The 27,721-nt window shown below is 35.9% G+C and overlaps 1 protein-coding gene across 27 annotated transcripts in view; it reads right to left on the reverse strand.

The window, feature by feature from the left end:
- DZIP3 (DAZ interacting zinc finger protein 3) overlaps nt 1–27,721 on the reverse strand; it is a 137,549-nt gene that overhangs the window by 106,129 nt on the left and 3,699 nt on the right. For 22 of the 27 annotated variants that reach the window (XR_014824883.1, XR_014824882.1, XR_014824881.1 and 19 more), the window contains exons 2-3: nt 5,245–5,335; nt 957–1,026 (exon numbers count right to left, since the gene is read on the reverse strand). Coding sequence is in view for 22 of the 27 variants with exons in the window: in XM_084991420.1 (XP_084847546.1) it covers nt 957–1,026; nt 5,245–5,276 (102 nt within the window). In the remaining 5 variants the exon portion in view is untranslated. Of the gene's footprint in view, nt 1–956; nt 1,027–5,244; nt 5,336–6,067; nt 6,106–8,120; nt 8,219–27,721 lie in introns of those variants that run through there. The other 5 variants (XM_084991419.1, XM_084991413.1, XM_084991409.1 and 2 more) reach the window with 2 other exon arrangements.

A 27,721-nucleotide genomic window follows, 5' to 3' on the forward strand; every position in this document is an offset into this window, starting at 1 on the left:
ACAGGAAATAGTATAAGCTTCATGTTTGTTAAATCTATCTTGTTATAACGCAAATTTAATTTTTTAAGTTATTAAAATATTTGATACTCAATCCACTTTTGCAAAATAGATTTAGCGTCTAAGCCAAATTCAGGTCAAAGTTTCCACCTCCTTTGCCTCTATATCCCAAAAACTGTATCTAGAAATGCCTTTTTTGGTCCAACTGTACATCCTTATGTACATTTGCACATAATATATTTCCTCTGCAACATTTCTTACAGTGATAACCTCATGCAAGTGAATACTATGGTTACTTTATGTTTATATATATTCTCCTCCTAAATTACTGGATAACCTTTATAAACTTTATTAACAAGTGGACATCATTATATTTGTCACAATCATTATATAAAACTATGTGGAAGGTAAAAATTGCACTAACAAGAAACAAGCAAACACCTCTTTATCCATTGCTCACTAAATACAACCACATGATATGCTCAAATATGTGTATATTTTTTAATCTACCATAAAGTATAATGTCACTGGCAATAAAAGTTTTTTATTAGTGTATAATTCAGTTACCCAGATAGTAAAGATGATAAAAACAGGAAAAAGAATTAACTTCAGAAACAACTCAGTGAAATTTCTTACTAAATAAAATTCTCTGTGTATGTTTTCTTTGTATGTGTACAGTGTTTTGTTTTGCTTTTAAAAACAAATAAGCAATTTCTTAAAACTGATTGTTGGGATGTTTCTGAGCAAGTCAATTCAATTATCTACTAATTCTAACTTACAGTGAGGACTGGTTCTTAGAATGACAACTTTGAGACACAAATATCAATTATCAAAGAAAGATTTAGTTACGACCACTAAGGTGAGAAAATTTTCAGCAGATAATGAAATTGATTAGATTTAGTATTATATTCTCATATAACATTAGTCTTTATTAGTTAACTAATTAAATTTTCTCTTACCAGTTGATCAGTTGATTCTTCTACCTTAGTCCTGGTTTCTTCCTTAGCCTGCTCCTCCACAGGAAGATCCCTATTTTAAATGAAAAAGGTATATTTAAAGGATCTTCTTACAAAGAACACAAATTGTAATAGCAAAGAATTTAACATGTGAATTTTTGCCTGAAAGTTTCAAAAGTATAAAGAATATGTACCAAAAACTGGTAATGGTGGTGGGTGCCCTATCTCTTTAGAGATTCAAGTTAAAGAAAAGTAATTATGCCACTCCCTTACTAGATAGTGGCAGCAAGAACTGGAAGCTGATGTAAAATTTTTTTCGTCTTTATCAGACAATAGACAAAAATAATGGGAAAAATTAACTTTATAGCACTGTTTCAACATAAAGGAAAAAAGGTTGAAAAGGTTGTTTTGTGTTACGTGTGTGTTTCTAAAGACAATTAAGGTTTGGAACAGATCTATCTTACGTAGATTGTTTTTTTTTGTTTTTGTTTTTGTTTTTCAGGTTCCTGACATTACAACTGTCCAGTTTCCAAAAATGGCTTTTTCAACTGGGGCAGAATATCATCTTTAGAAATTTTAACTATTTCTATAAAAAGGAATAAACTGACAAATTTTGCTTTTAACATGGGCTTGAAATGTGAACATATGTAGTATTATTTACTGAACTGGAAAATTTATTTATAAAATTGCTTTTGCCTACATACAGAATCACAATGTAAGATTCAAAATATAAGAACCATAACATACAGAAGTTCCCATTGTGTCTCAGTGGTTAACGAATCCGACTAGGAACCATGAGGTTGAGGGTTTGATCCCTGGCCTTGCTCAGTGGGTTGAGGATCCGGCGTTGCCGTGAGCTGTGGTATAGGTTTCAGACGTGGCTCGGATCCCGCGTTGCTGTGGCTCTGGTGTAGGCCGCTGGCTATGGCTCCGATTTGACCCCTAGCCTGGGAACCTCCATATGCCGCGGTAGCGGCCCAAGAAATGGCAAAAAGACAAAAAAAAAAAAAAAAAAAACCCCAAAACATAGGTCAGATATGTTAATTCTATACACTAGCAGAGCCAAAACTGAGATGAGAAACTTATATCAACTGACTGATTTATTCAGAAATATACTTTGTATATTATTCTGTTTTACCTCACATTTATGTACACATTTTGACAGAAAATCATTTATCATCTACTATGTGCTAAATGATTTTGCTAAGGGAAACTGAGTACAGTATGGCCCACACAGTGAAAGTTGCAAGAAAAAATGATTTATACACAGAAACAATATTTCACAATATGAGTCTAAGTGCTCTTTGAAATGTCATGGTAAAGAAAAACCTATTATCTATCTTTTCTTCCACTTCTAAGCCACATTCCAAAAAGGAACACAAGGAACTTGTGATACCAAAGAATGAAAGATACTGCAGGAATATTCTAAAGCCTCTTTCAAGTTTGAGAAAGAATACAAAATGTTCTCAAAATGTATACTCTATTTCCTAACTCCATTTCATGATCATTCACTCCTTAACCCAATAGTTCTCAGTCCCAGATGCATATTAAGATCACCTGTGAAGCTTTGGAACCATCCAGATGTCCAAACCCTACTTCAGAGATTCTTAATCAAAAGTGTGGGACATGAACTTCTACATTTTCCATAGGTTCCTTAACACATTTTGATGTGAAAACCTAACTAATCTGCACTTTCTTCCCAACATTAAAATTGCTTTAGTAAAATTTGCTAATGAAATCCAATTTGCTATTCCAATAGCTTTGTCTTAGCTCTTCATTCTACCTGGCCTTTCTGCATTATTTAACATGATCCATCATACCCTTCAACCCTCCTTGAAAACCTCTATATCCTTTGCTACTTACTGCTGGTTCTTCTTCTAGCCTTTCCAGTTGTCGATTTGTTAGTCTATACCACTGACTGTCCCTCTTCCTTTCATTGCTCTTATTCATTTACCATTTTCGTAATGTTTAATATAGAACTGAACACATTAATACTGTCAAACTATGCTCCCCATGTATTAGGTCAGGAAGGTAATATTAGTGGTCATGTATGGCATCTACTTTATTCTATAGATGGGTAAATTGATAACCCAGAGAAGTTACACAACTCATTAAAGTTATACACTAGAAAGTAACAAAGTTAAAACTATGTGCTAGACTAGTATTTTTTCTTTTGCTATTCTGCTATTTTTACTATCTGTGTACTTTATTCTGCTGCTAGGAAGAAGTTGAAATTTTGCTATAACAGTATACCTGAGATATATACATATATATATTACATAGTAATGTTCTACTTTTAGCCCTCTTTTTTCTTACATTTTCTACTTAAATCAATCTCATTAACTCCCATGAATAAACAATCTTAGATAGTGATCAGGTCCTTCTCATTCACTACCTTACCTTCGAGTCTCTAGCCCAACATCTAACATAAAGTAGACACTCAAATAGTTATTGAATAAACAAATATAAAAGAATGAGTAAATTTCAATGAATTCAAATAGCACGCCATTGTAATGATTCCCAAATCTATCTCCAGCCTTAATTGTTCTTTGATGCTGCAAGCTACATATTTCCAACCACCTACTGGACAATTTCCATAGAATATATTAGCAGCACCTCAGTCTGCTCAAATCTAAAGCTGAACTCATTATCTGCCCTCTTCACTTTCTCAACACACATTAAACACACACTAAGTCTCTTGTGGTCCCCATATTACTAATGGTACACTTTCCTTACGGTTATTAGAAACCTTCAAGCCATTTCTACTTCTCTTTTGCCCCTTTTCTCATATTTAAGTAGTCAGAGAATTCTGTTGATTCTAGTTCTATAAATCCCACCTTTCTTACTATTTACTGTTCTGATCAGTACAAGCCTTCATCAGCTTCTTCCTGAGCTTTCCACGTATATCTTGTCATCCTTCCCACTATCAATAAAGGCAGTCTTTCCAAAATACAGTACAAAATTTCATTTCTCAAAATGCCAAGGCTCTGCACAAAATAAAGCTAAACTCCTTACCAGGAGTCAAAATTCTCCCCAAGAATTAATCTTAAGTACTTTTCTTGCTCTTTCCCCAAACAACCTCCTATCTGCTTTGCTTCTTCACCAGTCAAAAGCCTTCTTTAATCCTTTAAAGCTTAGTTCAGATGTCACCTGTGGAAACCCAGTGAACCCTAGTCAATAATTATTGTTCTTTTCTATATACAGCCACAGTATTTCTTATATAACACTATGCATGCATTTCGCCTAAAGTAACATATATATATATTTATATGTTATATTACTTCCTACTATAATTCTTTTTTTTTTTTTTTTTTGTCTTTTGTCTTTTTTTGTTGTTGTTGTTGTTGTTGTTGTTGTTGTTGCTATTTCTTGGGCTGCTCCCGCGGCATATGGAGGTTCCCAGGCTAGGGGTTGAATCGGAGCTGTAGCCACCGGCCTACGCCAGAGCCACAGCAACGCGGGATCCGAGCCGCGTCTGCAACCTACACCACAGCTCACGGCAACGCCGGATCGTTAACCCACTGAGCAAGGGCAGGGACCAAACCCGCAACCTCATGGTTCCTAGTCGGATTCGTTAACCACTGCACCACGACGGGAACTCCCCTACTATAATTCTAAGTACACAAGTTTTATCTTAGTCTTTTTCCAAGGAGCACCAAGGAGGTCAGTAAATTCTTATAAAATAGCACATTTTTTATTACATGAGATTGCTAAAGGTGGAAGGAAATCTCCAATACTGACCTCCTATTTATTATTACACTGGGGAGGTAAAGACAGGCTAAACTTTCCCTAACTGGAGGGGACAGATTGACATTTGGCCTAGGCCCAGCTGAACCATGTAGTAGAATCTTCTATGCTATGCGTAGGTTATTTTCTAAAAAATGGGAATAATAATAGCATCTACCTCATAGAGGTATTTTGAGGTTAAAGAAATTTAACATTTTTTAATTTAAATTTAACAATGCCTGTCAAAAAATAGGCCTATGTAAGTGCTTGTTAAATGATAAATAAAACATTCATCAAGTTACTTACCATAGCCTGCCATATTGTAAGTGTTTTTAGTCTAAATATCTCAATTCTTAGCTATTTACCCAGGGTGTAGTCCTTAGAAAAATTTTCTGAAATTAGATTTGACCCAGTTTACATGCCTCACTAATCAAAGTTGCTCATTGTCTTGAAACATAAAGGCATCTCATTCACACCACTTTCCCAAAGTCATGTGAAAAAGACAAAACGTCATGTCTTCAGAATGCAACAAATGTAGTTGGTTTTTGTTTACCCCATACCTTACCTGATAAAAAACTCTTCTGGTAGAGAATCCATGCTGCACAATGTTCTTTCACAAAAGCTTGCAGACTGACTTTTACTACTGCTGTTTAAAGCTGTAAGGGAAATAATAATTTTAGTGAGGAGATAGGAGGATTTCATTCTTTTTCCCCACTATTTAAATACATGATCTTTTTAAAAAAAATTTGAAACTGTTATAAAACAAATCAGTCTCATCAACCAAAATAAATCACTGCCTATATTTTAATTTACTTAATTATTTTCCCCCAAGCATAGGTATACTTTAGCAACTTGTAATCCTACTGAATAGGCAATACTCCACACTACATTTTTCACCACTGAAAACTATATCTAAAGCATCTTTCAATAATATAAAGTATTTTACTTTATACTCCCAGTAAAAATTCTCAATGGCTACATAACAACTGGTTGATTGGGGTTCCCTTGGCCATTTCCTTACACTTGGACATTTATGTTGTTTCCCTTTTTTAAATTATAAATTATTACTATTGTGATAAACTCCATTGCTCATAAAGCCTTTTCTACATGTATGTTTATCTCTTTACAATAAATTCTCAGAAAAAGAATTCCTAGGTTAAGACACAAATATTTTACGCCTGTTGGTATATATTGCTAAGTGGTTTCCAAACGGTTTGTAATAATTTACTTCCCATAGAGGGATAAGTTCTTCTTTAACACAATCTTGATAGCACAATTGCTTTATTTTATTTTAGTTTAAAAATTACATTTGGCTACTTTCCCCCAAAACTGTATGATTCTCTATCTCCATTATTAAAAGAGGCAGGATATAAAGAACTCTTGCATACTCTCTGTTTCAAATATTAATGGATGTTGTGGATGTTTCCTGAAAGGAAAAAAAAAATACTGAGAAAACACAAACAAAAAAAGGGGGGGGCAGAGTATCATTAGTATATGTATTTATTTTTACAGCTATTTAACTACCCCAAAACCACCTCTTCTAAAATGAGTCCCATTTAATTTCTTTTACTGAGTTCAAGCCTCCAAACTCCATTGCTCTTTGTTAGGCTAACTTCCCAGTCTGATCCCACTGTAAGGTAAGTCCAGGAAGTGTTAGAGCGAACATATATAAAACTACTGCGTGAAGCTTTGAGGCAAAGAAAGAAATGATGAGAAATAAGAAAAGAAAATAGCAGCAAAACATAAATAAAACAGACCTAGAATACCTGGCTGCCAGGCATAAAACTGGATAAAGCTTCTCATTTGTTGCCTCTGGACCGGTTATATATTTCAGTAACTGGGTAGCCAGTTTCTCTAACAGCATATTAATACACACCCATAAATTAGATCAGTCACTTCTGGAGGCCCATTACTAAAAAGCAATTCAGCAAAAGTAATCTCACATCAAGAAAACATGTTCCACAAGATCATCTGCAAGTCAACTATTCCAGCTGTGGCTCAGCAGGTTAAGGACCTGATGATACCCTCTGTGAGGATGTGAGTTCAATCCTTAGTCTGGCTCAGTGAGTTAAGGATCTGGCACTGCTGCAAGCTACAGTTTAAGTCACAGATGCTGCTCAGATCCAGTGTTGCCATGGCTATGGTGTAGGCCAGAGCTGCAGCTCTGATTTGACCCCTAACCTGGGAATTTCTATATGCCACAGTTGTGGCTGTCCCCTAACCTTTGAGATCTGAGTATCCTGTCATAATGAATGAGGTTAATGGGGGAACAGACAACTGAGTTCCTGGTGCAAAGGCTAAAAAAACTCCTGAGGGGGTCATCTGAAAAACAAGTATTCCTAATTATGATGCTATTTATATTATTTATTTGACTCACAAGAGCTCTAAGTTACATAGAAAGTCTTGAGAAACAACAATTTGATGCTGGTTAATACTTCTTAATCAAAACACAAAGGGAGAGATTCACAGATTTCCACCTAAATTCCCTTATTTAAAACATAACTTTCTAACACCTTTTAGTTTCTTGCCTATCCCTAATAAAACATTTCTTCTTGTCAATCTAGTTCTCCTAGGTACATTATTTTATTTCATACTTTTAGTCTTATTTTTTAAATTCAGTAAGCAAAGTCATATGCCTATTAAAACTGCACTCTGTTCAAATACTGTTGAAAGATACAACTTAAAGCCAATAATGAAGCAAAAAAGAGGCTGGATAAAACTTATTATTCTCTCTTACTAAATAAGATCTGCTTCATCTCTTTTATAAAGCTGTGTAGACAAGGACATGGCTCTGAGAATTTTAGGATTGTGTTACTAGGACTGTTTTACATTTATGGTTTCTATAACCCCCTTGATTATTTAAAAAAGTAGCAGGCATCATTTTATAACAAGAGCATACAATGTATGCCTTTTCCAGACAAAACAAATCTCACTTTCAGAATTTAAAAATTCAGATATGGGTACTTCCCCCTCTGATAAGTTCTCCTTCAGTTAGTAGCTGTTTGCATAGATCACAGTGAAACTGAAAAGAAAAGAGGAAAACCCTTTGGCAACATGATGAAGAGGATGGAAGGCCTCTGCTGAACCTATTCAGTGTTCAGCTTAAAAAAGCACAAGGTATAAAAATAACCAATAAATCAGGAGGTATCTGGATCATGAATTAAGAGTAAAGAAAGGCTAATGGCTTTCCTATTCAGCCTGCTTTAAAATATACCCTGATATGAATCTCTGTGATGAAAAGTTTCCAGGAGAGAAGATCATCAATCCTGTCATTTCCTAGGAGCTGAGCAGACCTGTGTGGCAAACCCTACCAGCAACAGAGGCAGCAGTAGCACTTTGCAGCCTCTGTTGGGAAGGAAGACATAAGTGCCTAGCAACAGAAAGGAAGTAGCCAACCTGAAACATTACCATTGTGTTTCCGAAATAATCCAGAATACTTACCATTCTAGAAGAGGCTGAAGGAAACCTTTAAAAACAGGGCTAACATGGGAGAAAGAGCAAATCTACTTTCCCCTGGTGTATTCATTTCAACAGAATTTCCCTGTCAGCAGGAAACTAAAAATTTACTTTGCCTTCCTGGAATTGAGAAACTGCTCTTCTGCAGAAATTGTTCAGTTTCTGGCTGGTTGGTCACAGGGCAAGCTGAACTTCAGTGTCAATTCACAGCACACTTTATCCACTAACCAAATAATTTTATCTGAAGGCTGTTTTACTGGTTGAAAAGGTATTGCCATCGGTATCTTGATGACAGTAAAATACCTTTCTTACTGCTCCCTCTGAGCTTCCAGCTTCCACTTTTCCTCTTATCTACTAAAATTATAACAAGCCTTTTTTTTTTCAATTATAAAGGGTTTTCTTTCCCTACTTTTAAAGTTGTGCATATTCACATCAGAGTAGGCACAGCTTGTGTTTATAATTTCTTAATTATCCATTTAAACATTCACTTTGTAGCACTCTTTTCACCTCCATAAACTGTATATAGGCACATTGTTTTAAAATCCACTCAAATGCTCATGTTAATTAAGTCACCTGACCAAGTCTGAGGCACTAATTAGCCAAAAAGTTTATATTTCAATATGTGGGTGGACATTGCATGAATTTGCTATCTTCATCGGCTCTGGCACTTACAGATCACACAATGCCAGATGGAAAAAGTAAACAATGTCTATAAAAAACAGCAAAAATAGTTTGATTCTCTCAATGTTATTAGCTTGGAAACAAAATAAGATACTTGATGTTTTTCAGGAGAGGAGTCCAATTATTGAGAACTTTTTAAATGTCCACTAAATCAAGTTTTCTTGGCACTACTGACATTTGGGTTGTATAAATCTTGGTTATGGGAAGTTGTCTGATGTATTTTTAGGATGTTTAGCAACATCCCTAGTTATCCAGCAGATTATAGTAGCAACTCCTTCTCACCTCTCAGCCCCACTGTGGCAAACAAAAACGTCCCCTCCAAACTGCCAAATGTCCCCAAGGGGACAGAATTGCCTTCAGTTGAGAACTACCTAATTAAATGAATGAGTTAGAATGATAAAGATAATTAAATGAACATAGATTGTTCCCAGCAATAAAAATAAGACCATCCTGTTATTAGGTATCATCATAAACACAAACAATAAATCATTTGTCTAAGAGAAAGAGAAATGACAAAGTATCTCATTTAGTTTCCATCAATGTCAAAAGTAGGTTGAGAATGCATAGGATTGGCAGTTCAGAGCACAGAGAAATTAGAGCCAGTCTGCAAGGGAATATAAATTTGCCTCAACACATAATAGTCATGCAACCTCATGTAAATTAATTAACATCTCTGTGCTTCAGTCTCATCTGAAAAATGAGCACAAAGATGGTCCATGCTTCAGTGTTGCTGTGAAGTGTTTAAAACACGTAATAGAACAGTACCTGGTGCACAGTAAGTACTATATAAATGTTACTGTCATCATCTTCATTTAATTTTGCTTAAATTCATGGGAAAATTAGTTCACTTTTCTTAGAGAAATGCTATTGTATGAAAAGGAATGGTAATAACAAGACTTTAGAATTGGGGAATTTTTTTTTTATTCAAATATATCCCACATGGCACAAATGGCACCTTAGTTTGTGCATGTTTACCACCTTGCATTTTTCACATCAGCACATACATCTGCCACAGTCTTTAAACTGCCTTATATGCCATTGTACAAATGTCACATTTTACCCAACTACTACTGATAAATAATTCAATTGTGTTCAGTTTGTGTCTATGGGGTTTTTGTGTTACTATAAACAACACTGCAATAAACAATCTTGAACACGCAACTTGGTAAAATTCTGAAAGCTATTTTCAAAAGCTGGACTTGCTATTTCAGCAGTGAATTAAATGTATTAATAGCCCCAGGAGTTCATGGGGTTATTAATAAAGCAAACTTTGACAATGCTAGTTATCACTTCTGCTAGATTATAAAAAAGAATTCCAAAAAACTCCTTTGAGTCAAGATGTGAGATGTTTTAGCCACATCTAACAAGTATAGCAATCACTTCAAGACTGGAAAAAAAAAAAAAATGGGAACAAGACACGTTCAATGAATAACTCAAGATATTTTAATGGGAGTTCCTTAGAACCAAAATTTTTACTATTATTGATATAAATTTGTCTGCTAGCCAAGCAGCAATGCCCATTCTTGGTGGCTTTGAATGGAGTAAAGCAGGTGTTCTGTGAATCTAGCTGTCTCAAAGTCTTTATTTCCTCACGTGTTAGCTCGAGGCAAACAAGGGCTGGAGCTATCAGGTTAAATTCAAAGAATAACAGGTTGTACCATTAGTTGGTTATTGGCTGTATGAAGAATGAACAATATATTCTGGTTATTTGATTTTCTAATTTTCCATTCATCTCTTCCATTTTGTATTTGTTTAGGTACTTGGCAAAATTATCCTTATTTTCCCCCAAGGAAAAAATATGTAGTTTGCTTAAGTAAACTCCAGGACTAATGAATAATGGTTAGAAATCTTTACAAAAGTTATCAGAAACTGGAGTTATTTTCTGCCCCAAAGATCAGAGTACTCCATGTCCTTCTCAGCATTTGCCATTTAGCAAAGATCACTGTTGGCACTATCAGGTAGCTTAAACCAGGAAGCAAGAAATATGCAATGCATACACAATGTTTCATCCTTATAAACCTGCTAATATAGGGACCATCCTTGCCAAAATTAGCATCTTGTCTGAAGCAGGTCTTTAATTCTCTTCAGATGTATTCATTCGGCTAGTCCTTGACTCACACAAGCAAACCTACAGAATATGTGTGTATATGTGTGTGTGTGTGTGTGTGTGTGTGTGTGTGTGTGTTTATATAAATTTGTGGTATTTGGAATGTACACGCAATAAATATATACAGGATAGAATTTACCTTTAAAAAAATCCAAATATTAAATTACCCATCCGTTTTAGGCTCTTTACAGGTGGCACTGCTAAAATCAGCTGTTTAAAAATGTAGCTAGGATTGCTGGAAGGAACATGTCACCCCAAAGCAAATTCTCCAAAAGTGCAATACTTTTAGCAGTTTAAAAATATTATGTCGCCATTGCAGTTGTTAGATAATTATGAAAAAGGAAAGGAAACAAGACAGAATATTAAGACATGACACATCAAGAGATGGTAGTCAAGCAGGGAGTGGAGAATACAATATGTACCTTTATAAGAAGGGTTTAAATGATAAGGCAGATCAAGCTTTTGGTTTCCTTAGTGTTTGCCACTTCATGTGAATTCTCCTGTTCCTTTAACTGAGAATGGTTTCAACCTTCCTCATCTTGCTTATGTTTTTCTTTTTCTTTGAGTTTAGGAAAGCCAAACTGTAGTCTTGGAGGGCTACTTCTATGCATAGAAGCTCAGAAAACATTCCCAGTTAAAGAAACAGGAGAATTCACATGAAGCAGCAAACAATGAAACAGACCTCTGCAGTCTGATAGACACTGAGTTCAAAAGGGAAGTAGTGATATTACTGAAGCAATTAAGGCTGAATATCAAGAAATTAAGAGTGGATATGAAGAGTAATGCAGATTTATTTAGAAAGGAACTAGAAAACATAAGGGGCAACATAGAAAAATTACAAAATTCATTTGCAGACACATAAACTGAGCTAAAGGCACTAAAGAGAAGAAAGAATAACACAGAGGAACAAATTAGCTACTTGGAAGATAGAATAATGGAAATCACCCAATCAGGACAGAAGACAGAAAACCAAATAAAAAAGAAGAAAGCAATATAAGAGCTCTATGGGATAACATAAAGCAGGCCAATCTACATATAATAGGAATTTCAGATGGAGAAGAAAAAGAAAAGGGGATTTAAAGTATATTTGAAGAAATTATGTCTGAAAACTTTCCAAATCTAAAGGAAACTAATATCAAAATAGAGGAAGCACAGAGGGCCCCAAACATATTGAACCCAAAAAGGCCCACACCAAGGCATATTATAATAAAGATGGCAAAAGTTAAAGAGAGGATTCTAAAGGCAGTTAATTATAAGGGAACCTCATAAGGCTATAAGCTGATTTCCCTATAGAAATGTTACAAGCCAGAAGGGAGCAGCAAGTTATATTTAAAATGCTGAAAGGAAAAAATCTGCAGCAAGAACACTCTATAGAGCAAGAATATCATTTAAAATAGAAAGGGAAATAAAGAATTTCTCAAACAAACAAAAGCTAAAAGAGTACAGCAATACCAAACCCATTCTAAAAGAAATACTGAAAGGGCTTCTCTAAATAAAAAAAGAAGTAAGAAGAAATAGGATGGAGGAAACCACAATTGGAAAGCAACCACTTAAATAAGGCAGCATAGAGATTTAAAAGAGGGGGGAAAAAAACCTACTGTAAAAGTGATGATAAACACAAGGAACAGCAAAAGGACAAACATGAAGATGTTAAAAAAGTTCATCAAAATCATAGAATGTGGGGAAGAACAATAAGTAAATCTAAACTATTTTTGTTTTTTAAAATAATGTGTTCGAACCTGTATGACTATCAGGCTAAAGCAAGCAGGCACAGGAAGGAGTTACCATACTTAAAAAACGGGGCAACCACAAATCAAAACCAAACATTACATTCACAAAAACTAAAAAGAAAAGCAGTCAAGCATAAAATAAATGGAAATCATCCAAACAAATAAATAAAAAGAAAGGAAGGAGAAACATAAAATCAATTGGAAAACAAGGTTAAAATGGCAATAAATACATATCGATCAATAATTAAATGTTAATGGTCTGAATGCTCCAATAAAAAGACACAGAATGGCAGACTGGATAAAAAAGCAAAAACCTACAATTTGCTGTCTATAAGAGACTCACCTTAGGGCAAAGGATACTTACAGATTGAAAGTGAGGGTATGGGAAAAGAAATTTCATGCCAATGGACAAGACAGGAAAGCAAGAGTTGCAATACTTGTATCAGACAAAATAGACTTTAAAATGAAGGCCATCAAGAAAGATAAAGAAGGACACTATTTAATGGTAAAAGGATCCCTTCAAGAATAGGATATTACAATCATCAATAGATATGCCCCTAACATAGGAGCACCCAGATACCCAAGACAAATACTAACAGACATGAAAGGAGAAATTGATGGGAAAACAATAATAGTAGGAGACTTTTAACACTCCACTCACATCAACAGAGAGATCCTCTAGACAGAAAATCAATACAGCAATAGAGATCCTAAATGACACAAAAGAAAATTTAGGCATTTTCAGGACATTACATGCAAAAAAATCAGAATATACATTTTTCTCAAGTGCACATGGAACATTCTCAAGGATCAGTCACATACTGGGGCACAAAGCTAACCTCAACAAATTTAAGAGCATAGAAATTATTTCAAGTATCTTCTCTGACCAAAATGGCATGAAAGTATGAAAAAAGAGAAATCACAACAGATACTTAAGAAATACAAAAAAACCTAAGAGAATACTATGAACAATTGTATAAAATGGACAACTTTCTAGAGACTTACAGCCTGCCAAAACCGAATCAAGAAGAAATAGATCAACTGAACAGATTGATCATTAGAAATTAAAATGGAATATGTCATAAAACCACTCCCTACAAATAAAAGCCCAAGACCAGATGGCTTCACAGGTGAATTCTACCAAACTTTCAAAAAGGAACTTATACCCATTCTCCTTAAACTTTTCCAAAAGATTGAAGAAGATGGAACACTCCCAAAGACATTCTTTGATGCCACCATCATCCTAATACCAAACCAGACAAAGATACCACCAAAAAAATAAAACTATAGGCCAGTATCTTTGATGAATATAGATGCAAAAATTCTCAACAAAAGTTTAGCCAACCGAATATAACAACATATAAAAAAGATCATACACCACAACCACCAAGTGTGATTCATCCCAGGTTCACAAGGATGGTTCAACATATGTAAATCAATCAACATCATACACCACATTATCAAAAGGAAAGTCAAAAACCACATGATCATCTCAATAGATGCAGAAAAAGCATTTGACAAAGTCCAACATCCATTCATGATAAAAATTCTTACCAAAGTGGGTAGAGGGAGCATATCCTAACATACTAAAGGCCATTTACAACAAACCCACAACAAATGTAATACTCAACGGAGAAAAGATGAATGCCTTCCCACTAAAATCTGGAACAAGACAAGGATGACCACTCTTACCACTGTTATTCAACATAGTACTGGAAGTCCTAGCCACAGCAATCAGACAAACAAAAGAAGTAAAAGGCATCCAAATAGGAAGAGAAGAGGCAAAATTGTCACTCTCTGCAGATGACATGACACTATATATAGAAAACCCTAAGAACACAACCCAGAAACTACTGGAACTGATCAACAAATTCAGCAAAGTAGCAGGATATAAGATTAACATTCAAAAATCAGTCTCATTTCTGTATACTAACAATGAAATATTAGAAAAAGAATACAAAAATAAAATACCTTTTAAAATTGCACCCCCCAAAAATGAGAGAGCTGGGAACAAACCTGACCAAGGAGGTGAAAGACTTATATACTGAGAACTATAAAACATTAATAAGGAAATTAAAGAGGATTCTTGGCCATACTACCCAAAGAAGTCTACAGATTCAGTGCAATCCCTATCAAATTACCCATTACATTTTTCACAGAACTAGAACAAACAATCCAAAAATTTATATGGAACCACAAAAGACCCAGAATTTCCAAAGCAATCCTGAGGAACAAAAACCAAGCAGGAGGCATATCTCTCTTAGACTTCAGGCAATATTACAAAGTCACTGTAATCAAGACAGAGTAGTACTGGTACTAAAACAGATATGCAGACCAATGGAACAAAATAGAAAACCCAGAAATAAACCCAAAACCTACAGACAATTAATCTTCGACAAAGGAGGAAAGAACACACAATGGGAAAAAGACAGTTTTTTCATTAAGTAGTGCTGGAAAACCTGGACAGCTGCATGTAAATCAATGAAGCTGGAACACATCCTCATACCATGCAAAAAAATAAAACTCAAAATGGCTTAAAGACTTAAATATAAGACAAGACACCATCAAACTCCTAGAAGAGAACATAGATATCAATCTTACAAAGGTTTTCTCAGGTCAGTCTCCCAAAGCAACAGAAATAAAGGCAAAAATAAACCAATGGCACCTAATCAAACTGAGAAGATTTTGCACAGCAAAGGAAACCATAAAAAAAAAAAAAAACCCAAAACCCCAAAATGACAACTTACAGAGTGGGAGAAAATAGTTTCAAATGATGCAACCAACAAGGGCTTAATCTTTAAAATATACAATCAACTTATACAACTCAACAACAAAAAAGTCAACAACCCAATGGAAAAATGGGCAAAAGATCTGAATAGACATTTCTCCAAAGAAGATATACAGATGGTCAACAAGCACATGAAAATATGCTCTACATCCCTGATTATTAGAGAAATGCAAATGAAAACTACTATGAAGTACCACCTGACACCAATCAGAATGGCCATCATTAATAAGTTCACAAATAGCAAATGCTGGAGAGGGTGTGGAGAAAAGGGAACCCTCCTGCACTGTTGGTGGGAATGTAAGCTGGTACAACCACTGTGGAAAACAGTACGGAGGTACATTAGAAAAATATACATAGAACTACCATATGACCCAGCAGTCCCACTCTTGGGCATATACCCAGACAAAACTTTCCTTGAAAAAGACACATACACCCACATGTTCATTATAGCACTATTCACAATAGCCAAGACATGGAAACAACCCAAATGTCCATTGACAGATGACTGGATTAGGAAGATGTGGTATATACACATGATGGAATACTACTCAGCCATAAAAAAGAACAAAGGAATGCCATTTGCATCAACATGGATGGAACTAGAGACTCTCATCCTAAGTGAAGTAAGCCAGAGAAAGACAAATACCGTATGATATCACTTATATCTGGAATCTAATATATGGCACAAATGAACCTTTCCACAGAAAATAAACTCATGGACATAGAGAACAGACTTCTGGTTGCCGAGTGGGAGGGAATGGGATGGACTGGGAATTTGGGATTAATAGATGCAAACTATTGCCTTTGGAATAGATAAGCAATGGGATCCTGCTGTATAGCACTGGGAACTATGTCTGGTCACTTGTGATGGAGCATGATAATGTGAGAAAAAGAATGTATACATGTATGTATGACTGGGTTACCTTGCTGTGCAGTAGAAAATTGACAGAACACTGTAAACCAGATATAATGGAAAAAATAAAAATCATTATAAAAAAAAAACCTACAGCAAAAAATAAAAAATAAAAAGTATGAGATCAAATTGAGTAAAAAGAAACATTCTAAAACTTGTTCCTACACCATAATAGTCAGTTTGATATATCTCAGGTGTGCATACTTTGGACACACTTGTCGTAGAAAATGACTTCACAGTTTAATTCAGGAAACAGATATATACTCATTTCCTGAACTTGATAATATCTTTTTCTTAAAAGACCAGAAATTTTAAAATTAGATATGGAAAGGACCCTACTCTGCAGAAAGGAAGGTTTCAAGAAATAATTATAACTAAAAATGATTATTGGGAGTTCCCATTGTGGCTCAGTGGACTAAGAACCTGACTAGTATCCATGAGGATGTGGGTTCGATCCTTGGCCTCACTCAGTGAGTTAAGGATCCGACACTGCTGTGAGCTCTGTTGTAGGTTGCAGATGTGGCTCAAATCCAGGGTTGCTATTGCTGTGGTATAGGCCAGCAGCTGCAGCTCCTTTTTGACACCTAGCCTGGGAACTTGCATATGCCACGGGTGTGCCCCCCCCAATAAAAGGATTACTGCACCTTAACTTAAAAGTAAGTCTTTTTCATCTTTAATTATCTACAAAATTAGATTCAGAAACAATGGAGGGGGTGGGATTAAGACAGCAGAGGAGTAAGATAAGGTGCTCACATTCTCCCATAAACACATCAAAATAAAAGCCATCGACATGTAGAACACGTGGCACAGAACATCTACTGAATGTTATCAAAAGAACTTAAACCTCCAAAAAGGCAAGAAACCACGTAACTGGGTAGAACAAAAGGAAAAAAAAAAAAAAAAGAGAGAGAGAGAGAGTGAGAACAAAGAGGGGTAAAAAATGGAATCAGGATGGGACCAGCACTCCTGAGAGGGAACTGTGAAAGAGGAAGGAACCAGCACCCAGGGAGGCCATGGCCCAGGAGGGGGAACCTCAAAGCCTTGAAGAAAAGCACAATACCAGTCTGAGGAGAGCCAAGCAGAAAGAGACCCCCACAGACCATAGGAACCACTGCCCTAGGATACCACAGCCTGAGACACTCAGGCGGAGAGTAGGCACTGACACTCAGGCTTCAGAGGTCACTTCTGGGCAGAGGACTAGGATTGGTTGTGTGGAGAGAGCCTGAGGGGCTAGGGAGTGGTGCCTGATGGGCTGGGGAACAAAGTGCCACAGCCAAGGGAGCAGGAGAGGAGGCTTGGGCCTGCAGGAGAAACAATGCAGCACTGCTGGTTAGGGCAAAAGGAGGAGGGTCAGGAACACTATAGGGACATCTTTCTCTGGTCAAACACAAGCTCTTAGGGGGCGTGGAGACTTGCACAGGCTGCTGGAGGTAGGAGCAAATCACCTCAGTCATCTCAGACTCCAGAAGTAGGTGTGGCATGCCACCACTAGGGGTCCATGAACAGGCACCACTTATGGCCCCAGTCACTTCTGGGGTCACTGCAGAGGAGGGCACTGCAACCAAGCACCACCTGTTGCCCTCACTCCCCTGGGAAGGCACATGCCCCACTGCTGCCACTTCCAAAGTTTCTGGGTGCTGCCTACACCTCCCTGAGGTCACTGCCACTTCCCAGAGCCCTCCAAACAGGAGAAGCCTGAAGCACCTCCCCTCAGATCCTTGTCACTGTCAAGGGCCCAGCAACCAGGCACTGGCTACTAGCCCTGCCCATTGCCTCCATCTTCCAAGAAGCAAGCGCAGACCTTACACCAGCACATGCTCTATCCAGGAGACAACAGCCTGCACACACTGAGTAAAGAGACAGCAATCATCCAAACCAAAAGCAGCCCTCATACAAAAAAAAAAAAAAAAAAAAGAAATTATGGCTCAAATTTCCAAATCTAAAAAAAAAAAAGGAAGTCCTCACAAACTACCCAGGGGCACTCTCACATGTAAATAGTCCTCCAAAATTACAGTAGTTGTCCCTAAACTCACAGAAAAAGAAAAATATAAGCAAAATGAAGAAACTCAGGAACAATGCCCAGTTAAAAGAACAAGAGAATTTCCTTGAACGAGCAAACAATGAAACAGACCCCTAGAGTCTAATAGAAACCAAGTTTAAAAAGGAGATAGTAAAAATTCTAAGAGAATTAAGAGCAAAAAAATTAGAAAATTCACTTGTAGAGACATGAGCTGAATAAAATGCATTTTAGAGCAGAATGAATAATGTAGAGGAACAAATAAGTGACTTGGAATATAGAATAATGGAAATCACCCAATCAGGACAGCAGACAGAAAACCAAATGAAAAAAACATGGATGCAATATAAGAGATCTATGGGATAATATAAAGTGGGCCCGTCTACATATAATAGGGATTCCAGAAGGTGAAGAAAAAGTAAAGGTGGTTGAAAATATATTTTAAGAAATTATGGCTCAAATTTCCAAATCTAAAGGAAATAGTAATCAAGATACAGGAAGCACAGAGGAACTCAAACAAGTTGAACCAAAGGAGACCCACACCAAGACATAATAAAAATGTCAATAGTTAAAGATTAATAGAGAGGATTCTAAAGGCAGCAAGAGAAGGGGAAAAAAAAGATTTAATTATAAGGGAACCCCCATTAGGCTATTACCTTATTTTTCTGCAGAAACATTACAGGCCAGAAGAGAGTGGTGAGATATACTCGAAGTTCTAAAAAGGAAAGATTTGGAACCTAGAATACTCTACCCAACAAGATTATCATTTACAACAGAAAGAAAAATAAAGAATTTCTGCAACAAACAAAAACTAAAAGAATGTAACAATACTAAACCCATTCTAAAAGAAATACTGAAATGTCTCCTCTAAATTGGAAAGAAGTAAGAAGGTATAATATGGAGGGAAAAACCTATTTGAGCCTTTATGACTATCAGGCTAAAACAAGCAGAAATAGGAAGAGGTTAACATACTTTAAAAACAGGGCAACCACAAATCAAAACAAAAACAACATTCACAAGAACTAAAAAGAAGACACAAGCATAAAATAAAAGCAAATCATCCAAACAAAAAAAGAAAGGAACAAAGGAGAAACATAGAATCAACTGGAAAACAAGGCTTAAGATGGCAATAAATACATATTTATCAAAAATTACCTTAAAAGTCAAAGGACTGAATGCTCCAATCAAAGACATAGAGTGGCAGACAGGATTGAAAAACAAGAGCCTAGAATATGCTGCCTAGTACAGACTCACCTTAGGGCAAAAGGCACAAATAAATGGAAAGTGAGGGGATGGAAAAACATATTTCATGCAAATGGAAGACAGGAAAGCAGGAGTTACATACAATACTCATATCAGACAAAATAGACTTTAAAATAAAAGCCATAAAGATAAAGAAGGACACTATTTAAAGGTAGAAGGATAAATTGAAGAAGAGGATATTACACTTGTCACTATATATGCCTATATTATAGGAGCACCCAAATACATACAACAAATACTAACATATAAAAGGAGAAACTGATAGGAAAACAATAATTGTAGGAGATTTTAACACCCCACTCACATCAATGGACAGATCCTCTAGACAGAAAATCAAAAAGGTAACAGAGGAGTTCCCTTCGTGGCGCAGTGGTTACTGAATCCGACTAGGAACCATGAGGTTGCGGGTTCGGTCCCTGCCCTTGCTCGGTGGGTTAACAATCCGGCGTTGCCGTGAGCTGTGGTGTAGGTTGCAGACGTGGCTCGGATCCCACGTTGCTGTGGCTCTGGCGTAGGCCGGTGGCTACAGCTCCGATTCAGCCCCTAGCCTGGGAACCTCCATATGCCGTGGGAGCGGCCCAAAGAAATGGCAAAAAGACAAAAAAAAAAAAAAAAAAAAAAAAGGTAACAGAGATCCTGAAAGACACAATAGAAAAGTTAGAAATAATAGACATTTTCAGGACATTACATCCCCCAAAAAACCTAGAATATACATTCTTTTCAGGTGCACATGGAACATTCTCTAGTATTGACAACATACTGAGACACAAAATTAACCTCAACAAATTTAAGAGTATAGAAATTAGTTTGAGTATCTTCTCTGCCCACAATGGCATGAAACTATAAATCAATCACAGGAAAAGAAATGGGAAAAAACTGAATACATGGAGGTTAAAACAACATGCTACTAAAAATCCAATGGGACAATGAGGAAGTCAAAAGGGAAATTAAAAAATATCTCAAGACAAATGACAATGAAAACACAACCATTTGAAATCTATGGGATGCCACAAAAGCAGTGCTTAGAGGGAAGTTCACAGTGATACAGGCCTTCCTCAAAAAAGAAATATCTCAAATCAATAACTTATCCTACCACCTAAAAGAATTAGAAAAAGAACAAACAAAACCTAAATTCAGCAGAAGGAATGAAATCATAAAGATTAGAGAGGAAATCAATAAAACAGAGATTCAAAAAAACAATAGAAAAAAAATCAATAAAACCAAGAGTTGGATCTTTTAAAGGATAAACAAAACTGATAAACCTCTGGCCAAAATTACCAAGAAGAAGAGAGAGAGAACCCAATAAACAAAATGAGAAGTGAAAAAGGAGAAATCTCAATGGATACTGCAGAAATATAAAAAACCATCAGAGAATACTACAAACAACTATATGCCAACAAATTTGACAAACTAGAAGAAATGGGCTTTCTAGAGACATATAGCCCACCAAAATTGAATCAAGAAGAAACAGATCATTTGAACAGACCCATTACTAGAAATTGAATATGTAATAAAAACACTCCCTCCAAACAAAAGTCCATGACCAGATGGCTTCACATGTGCATTCTGCAAAACATACAAAGAAGAATTTATACTCATCCTTCTTAAACTTTTCCAAAAGATTGAAGAGGAAGGAACACCCTTAAAGACATTCTAAGAAGCCACAATCACCATAATACCAAAACCAGACAGAGATACTACCAAAAAAGGAAATTATAGGCCAATATATTTGATGAACTTAGATGCCAAAATTCTCTACAAAATTTCAGCCAACCAAATATAAAAGATCATAGACCACAACCAAGTGGGTTTTACCCCAAGTGGGTTTCACAAGGACTATTTAACATATGCAAATCCATCAACATCATATACCACATTAACAAAAGTCAAAATCAATAAGATCATCCCAACAGATGCAGATAAAGCATTGGACAAAACCCAACATGCATTCATGATAAAAATTCTTACTGAGGTGGGTATAGAGGAAACATATCTTAACATAATAAAAGCCATTTATGACAAACCCACAGCCAATATAATACTCAGTGGAGAGAAGCTGAAAGCCTTTCTGCTAAAATCTGGAACAAGACAAGGATGCCACTCTCACCACTTTTATTTAACATAGTATCGGAAGTCCTAGCCACAGCAATCAGACAAACAAAATAAAAAATAAAGTATCCAAATTAGAAGAGAAGAGGCAAAATTGTCACTGTATGCAGATGACATGACACTATATATAGAAAACCCTAAGGACTCCACACAAAAACTGCTCGAACTGATTAACAAATTCAGCAAAGTGGCAGGATACAAGATTAACAATCAGAAATTGTTTGTATTTCTGTATACTAACAATGAAATATTAGAAAAAGTATACAAAATACAATACCTTTTAAAATTGCACCCCCCAAAATTTAATACCTATGCATAAACCTGACCAAGGAATTGAAAGACTTATATCCTGAGAACTATAAAACATTAATAAAGAAATTAAAGAGGATTCAAAGAAATGGAAAAGTATACCATACTCCTGGATTTGAATAATTAATACTGTTAAAAACGGCTATACTACCCAAAGCAATCTACAGATTTAATGCAATCCCTAACAAAATACTCATGACATTTTTCACAGAACTAGAAAAAACAATCCAAAAATTTATATGGAACCACAAAAGATCCAAAATTGCCAATGCAATACTGAAGGGGCAGGGGAGGGGGGACCGAAAAAACAAGCAAAAAAAGCAAGCACGAGGCATAACTCTCCCAGACTTCAGACTATATTACAAAGCTACAGTAATCAAGACATTGTGGTACTGCTACAAAAACAGACCTATGTAATAAAATAGAAAGCCCAGAAATAAACCCAGACAGTCACAGTCAATTAATCTTCAACAAAGGAGGCAAGAATATAAAATGCGAAAAGGACAGTCTCTTCATCTATTGGTGCTGGGAAAACTGGACAGATGCATGTAAATCAATGGAGCTGGAACATACCCTCACACCATGCACAAAAATAAACTCAAAATGGCTTAAAGACTTAAACATAAGACAAGACACCTTAAAACTCCTAAAAGAGAATATAGGCAAAACATTCTCTGACATCAACTATGCAAATGTTTTCCTAGGTTAGTCTCCCAAGGCAATAGCAATACAAACAAAAATAAATCAATGGGACCTAATTAAATTTACAGGCTTTTGCACAGCAAAGGAAACCATAAAAAAAAAACAACAACAGCAAAACAAAAAGACAACCTACAGAATGGGAGAAAATAGTTTCAATCAATGCCACCAAGGGCTTAATCTCAAAAATATACAAACAACTCATACAACTCAACAGCAAAAACACCAACAACCCAACTGAAAAATTGGCAAAATACCTGAATAGCATTTCTCTAAAGAAGACATACAGATGGGCAACAGGCATATGAAAAAAATGTTCAACATCACTAATGATTAGAGAAATGTGAATCAAACTAAAATGAGGTACCACCTCACACTGGTCAGAATGGCTGTCATTACTAAGACTACAAATCACAAATGCTGAAGAGGGTGTCCAGAAAGGGGAAACATCCTGCACTGTTGGTACGTATGTAAAATGGTACAATCACTCTGAAAAACAGTATGGAGTTTCCTTAGAAAACTAAATATTGAACTACCATATGATCCAGCAATCCCACTCCTGGGCATATATCTATACAAAACTTTCATTCGAAAAGATCAATGCATCCGTATGTTCACTGCAGCACTATTCACAATAGCCAAGACATGGAAACAACCTAAATGTCCACTGACAGATAAATGGATTAAGAAGATGTGGTACATATACACAATGGAATACTACTCAGCCATAAAAAAGAACATGATCATGCCATTTGCAGCAACATAAGATTCTCATACTCAATGAAGTCAGAAAGAAAAAGACAGATATCATATAATATCACTTATATGTGGAATCTAAAATATGGCACAGATGAATCTATCTATAGAACAGACATAGACTCACAAACACAGACAAAAAATTTGTGGCTGTCAAGGGGGAGGGGAAGAGAGTGGGGTGGACTGGGAGTTCAGGGTTAATACATGCAAACTGTTACATTTAGAATGGATAGACAATGAGGTCCTGCTGCAAAGCACAGGGAGCTCTATCTAATCACTTGTGATGGAACATGATGAAAGTTAATATAAGAGAGTGTATATAGATGTATGACTGGGTCAATTTGTTGTACAGCAGAAATTGACAGAACAGTGTAAGTCAACTATAATAAAAAAATTTTAGGAGGTCCCATAATGGTGCAGCGGAAACAAATCCAACTAGGAACCATGAGATTGCGGGTTTGATCCCTGGCCTCGCTCAATGGATTAAGGATCTGGTGTTGCCATGAGCTGTGGTGGTAGGTCGCAGATGAGGCTTGGATCTGGTGTTGCTGTGGCTGTAGTATAGGCCGGCAGCTGCAGCTCCAGTTCGACCCCTAGCCTAGGAACCTCCATATGCCGTGGGTGTGACCCTAAAAGGCAAAAAAAAAAAAAAAATTAAAAACAAGATAACATAGATGTTCAAATTATCTGACAAAAACTTTAATTCAACTACTATAAAAATGCTTCAATGAATAGGAATAAACACTTTGGCAACCAAAAGAATAATGGAACATGTTAGTGAATGTAGACAAAAGAAAAAAAATAGGAGTTTCTGACATGGTGCAGTGGGTTATAATCCAGCTTGCCTCTATTGCGGTGCCAGTTTTATCCCCAGCACAGTGGGTTAAGGATCCAGTGTTGCTGCAGATGTAGCATAGGTTGCAGCTGCAGCTCAGATTTGATCCCTGGCCCAGAAATTTCCACATGCTGTGGGTGCAGCTGAAAAAGGAAAAAAAGAAAAAATGGAAATTTTATCAGAAAAACAAAAAATAAATGGAAAAAAACCTCAGTGAATGAGACTGATAGCAGTATGAAGATGACAGAGAGGTGTCAATAAAAATTATAGAATCTGGACAAAAGAGGAAAAAATGAGAAATAAATGAACAAACCCTCACAGACTTGTGGGACAAAATCAAATGTTCTAATATTGCTGTCACCAGAGTACCAGAAGAAGAGGGGAAAAGCAATGAAGAAATAATGGCCAGGAACTTCCAAAATGTGGTAAAAAAAAAAAAAAAATTATAAACCCACAAAACAAACTCAGTGAACTCCCCTAAAAAGCCCAAAGAAATCTACAAATATGTAATAATCAAACTGCTAAAACAAACAAAAAAAAACCTGAAGACATAAATAAAAAAATCTTAAAAGCAATCAGAGAAAACAGCAAACTATAAAAGAAAAACTTCTAATGGCTACAGATTTCTTACTGAAAATAATAGAGGTCAGAAGGATGTGGAACAGAATATTAGTGTTCAAAGAAGCAATCATCCCAAAATTCTATATCTACTCAATGAAAACATCCTTACAGAACAAAGGTGATATTTTTTAATGTAGGAAAACTGATGAAATTAATTGTTAGAGGATTGGTAGTAGAAGTACTGCTAAAGGCAGTACTTCAAACAGAAGAGAATTAATTAAAAAAAAAAAAACTTGGATGATCGAGAATGAAGAAGGAAACTGGTGAATTAGAACCCTCCTACATTGATGGTGAGAATGCAGACTGGTACAGCACCTCTGGAAAACAGTTTAGCAGTTTCCTATAAAATTGAACACACTCATTTTTATGACACAGCAATCCTATTCCTAGGTATTTACCATACAGAAAAGAAAGAAAGCTTATGTTCTCACGAAAACTAGTACACAAATATTAAAGCAGATCTATTTATAATCATCAAAACTAAAAATAAAGCAAATGCTCCTGAAAGATGAATGGACAAGCAAATTATACTTCACCCACACAATGTACTACTGCTCAGCAGTAAAAAGGAATGAACTATTGACACCTGGAACAAAGTGGGTGAATCACAAAAGTATTACACTAACTCAGAAGTTTAAATGCTTTATGATTCTACTACATGACATTCTTGAAAAGACAAAAGAAAGGACAGAGAACAAATAGATCAGTGGTTGGCAAAACTTCTGAGTGGGCAAAAGGGCAATTCTAAAGGGGTACCACAAGGAAGTTTGGGGAGTTGCTGTAACTGTTCTGTATCCTGATTTTGGTGGTGATTATACAAATGTGTCTGTACTTGTGATGTTGAAAGCAACTCAGAATCAAAAGTGATTTTTTTTAATGTTGAAAAAAATATTAAACACTGAAAAAAAAAGATAGTACTTGGATTTTTGTGAGTTTTTTTAAAGGCAAACTTCATTTTGGGATATGAAATTAGATGTGAAAATGGAGGATAAAACATTTATCCAAATTATCCAAACCCACTGTTCTTAACTGAGAGTTGAAGTCTGAAATATACAGGTGAAAAAAAAATGTTTCAAGAGTTGTTTGCAAAGTGAGAAAGTTATTTTTATGGTTTGGCAAATCATTTAGAGATTTTCAGAATCATAACACTTGATAGTTAAGAAATGAAATGGGAAGAATAGTTGTAAATGGAGAATAATTTTGGTTTACTAAGGTTTTCTGGCTTTGTGATGGTTAACATTTCTGAAAAATGAGAGCTGACATTAATTGTACAGGCTTTGTTTTCTGGTTCTATGTAAAGGGTAAAATCAATTTAGTATTAGTATATATTTGAATTGTTTTAATCATAGTGGGGACATAGTATTAAAGTGACCTCATACCTAGACCTCTGCCAATTTTCTGTCACTGATTTCTCTGTTTGAATCTCTGGAACCTGGGCCAAAGGAATTTTTGTTCACCTGCTATTAAGGCCTACTGAATAATCTCTTACTTTTAACTTGGTTTCATGCCCCTACTAGCATGGAAGTCCCAGAGTCAGGAAATTTTTTTCTTTTGTTAAATCCCTTTGCCATATTCCCAGTGCCTACCATACTAGCTGACATACTTTAAGCACTCAATATTGATTTAAAGAATGAAGTCACCGATCTTTCTGCATCCCTCAAGGCCTCTGAAGGCAAAAGTAAAGAGTAAACTTGTACATAGATTAAGACTTCCTTCTTTGTTGACCTACAGCCCTCCTTCAGAAGTCAAAAGCAGCCCAGATGCTCTAAGTAATATGGATCCCTAGAGACAACCACAGATCAAGATAGGTCCTCTCTCCTCTGGCAACTACTTTTCAGTGTTCTTTGTTGGTGCCTCCACATCTCTCCAACTTCTAAATACTTATGTACTTTGGGACTCAGTCTTTTCTATCCTACTCACCCTATATTATTTAGTCTGGAGGCTTTAAATTTTTATCTTCACACTTGATCTCTCCCTTAACTACAAATAATATATTCAACAGCCCACTCAACATCTCCCAGATGTCTAGCAGACACCTCTCCATAACTGCAACTGAGCTCTAGAGATCTCCCCTTCCCCACAAACAGCTGAAGCAAAGCCTCCATGAAATAAATGTTCATGGTTTTAACCACTGAGTTTTGAGGTGATTTGCTATGCAGCAAATACTGATCAATACTCCATCTTGACTCTGATATTTACTATCCAAATTTCCTTTCTTTTGCTACATAGCACGTACTACTCACATTCATATATTTTACTTGTATATTTTTTTCTATATGTCCCTTTAAAATAAAAGCTCTACTTGGGTAGAAATTCTTTGTCTATTTGATTCACTGCTGTATCCCCAAAACCTAGAAATGTACCTGTCACTCAAGCATTCAGTAAATATATGGTGTGTAAATGAATTAACTAGCACTGTGTCACATCTCTGAAATAATTCCCATATTTAAATATTTAGTATTCTATAAACTCTGCTCTATCAAAAATATAGTTCATTACTTCATTATGATTCATTTAATATGACTTAAACCCTATGACACTGAAAATGTCAAAAATTTACTACTCGGCATTGAAGATATGTGCTTAAGTTCTTCCACAAGAAATAAAGGAGCTACACAATCCTTGGGTTGTTAGCTTGTAAGCAAGTTTTGTTTAAATCCCTTAAATGTGTTTCCTGAACTGTAAATATGGAAAAACAGCTCCATCAAATGTATAGACAGCAATAAAAATTTACAAAGAAGAGGGATTTCCTCTTAAT

The sequence above is a fragment of the Sus scrofa genome, chromosome 13 (genome assembly GCF_054392235.1).
Source record: "Sus scrofa isolate SSC_HxYL_T2T_F1_AM1 chromosome 13, Sscrofa_HxYL_maternal_Yorkshire_Landrace_v2.0, whole genome shotgun sequence".
In the NCBI taxonomy this organism is placed as follows: domain Eukaryota; kingdom Metazoa; phylum Chordata; class Mammalia; order Artiodactyla; family Suidae; genus Sus; species Sus scrofa.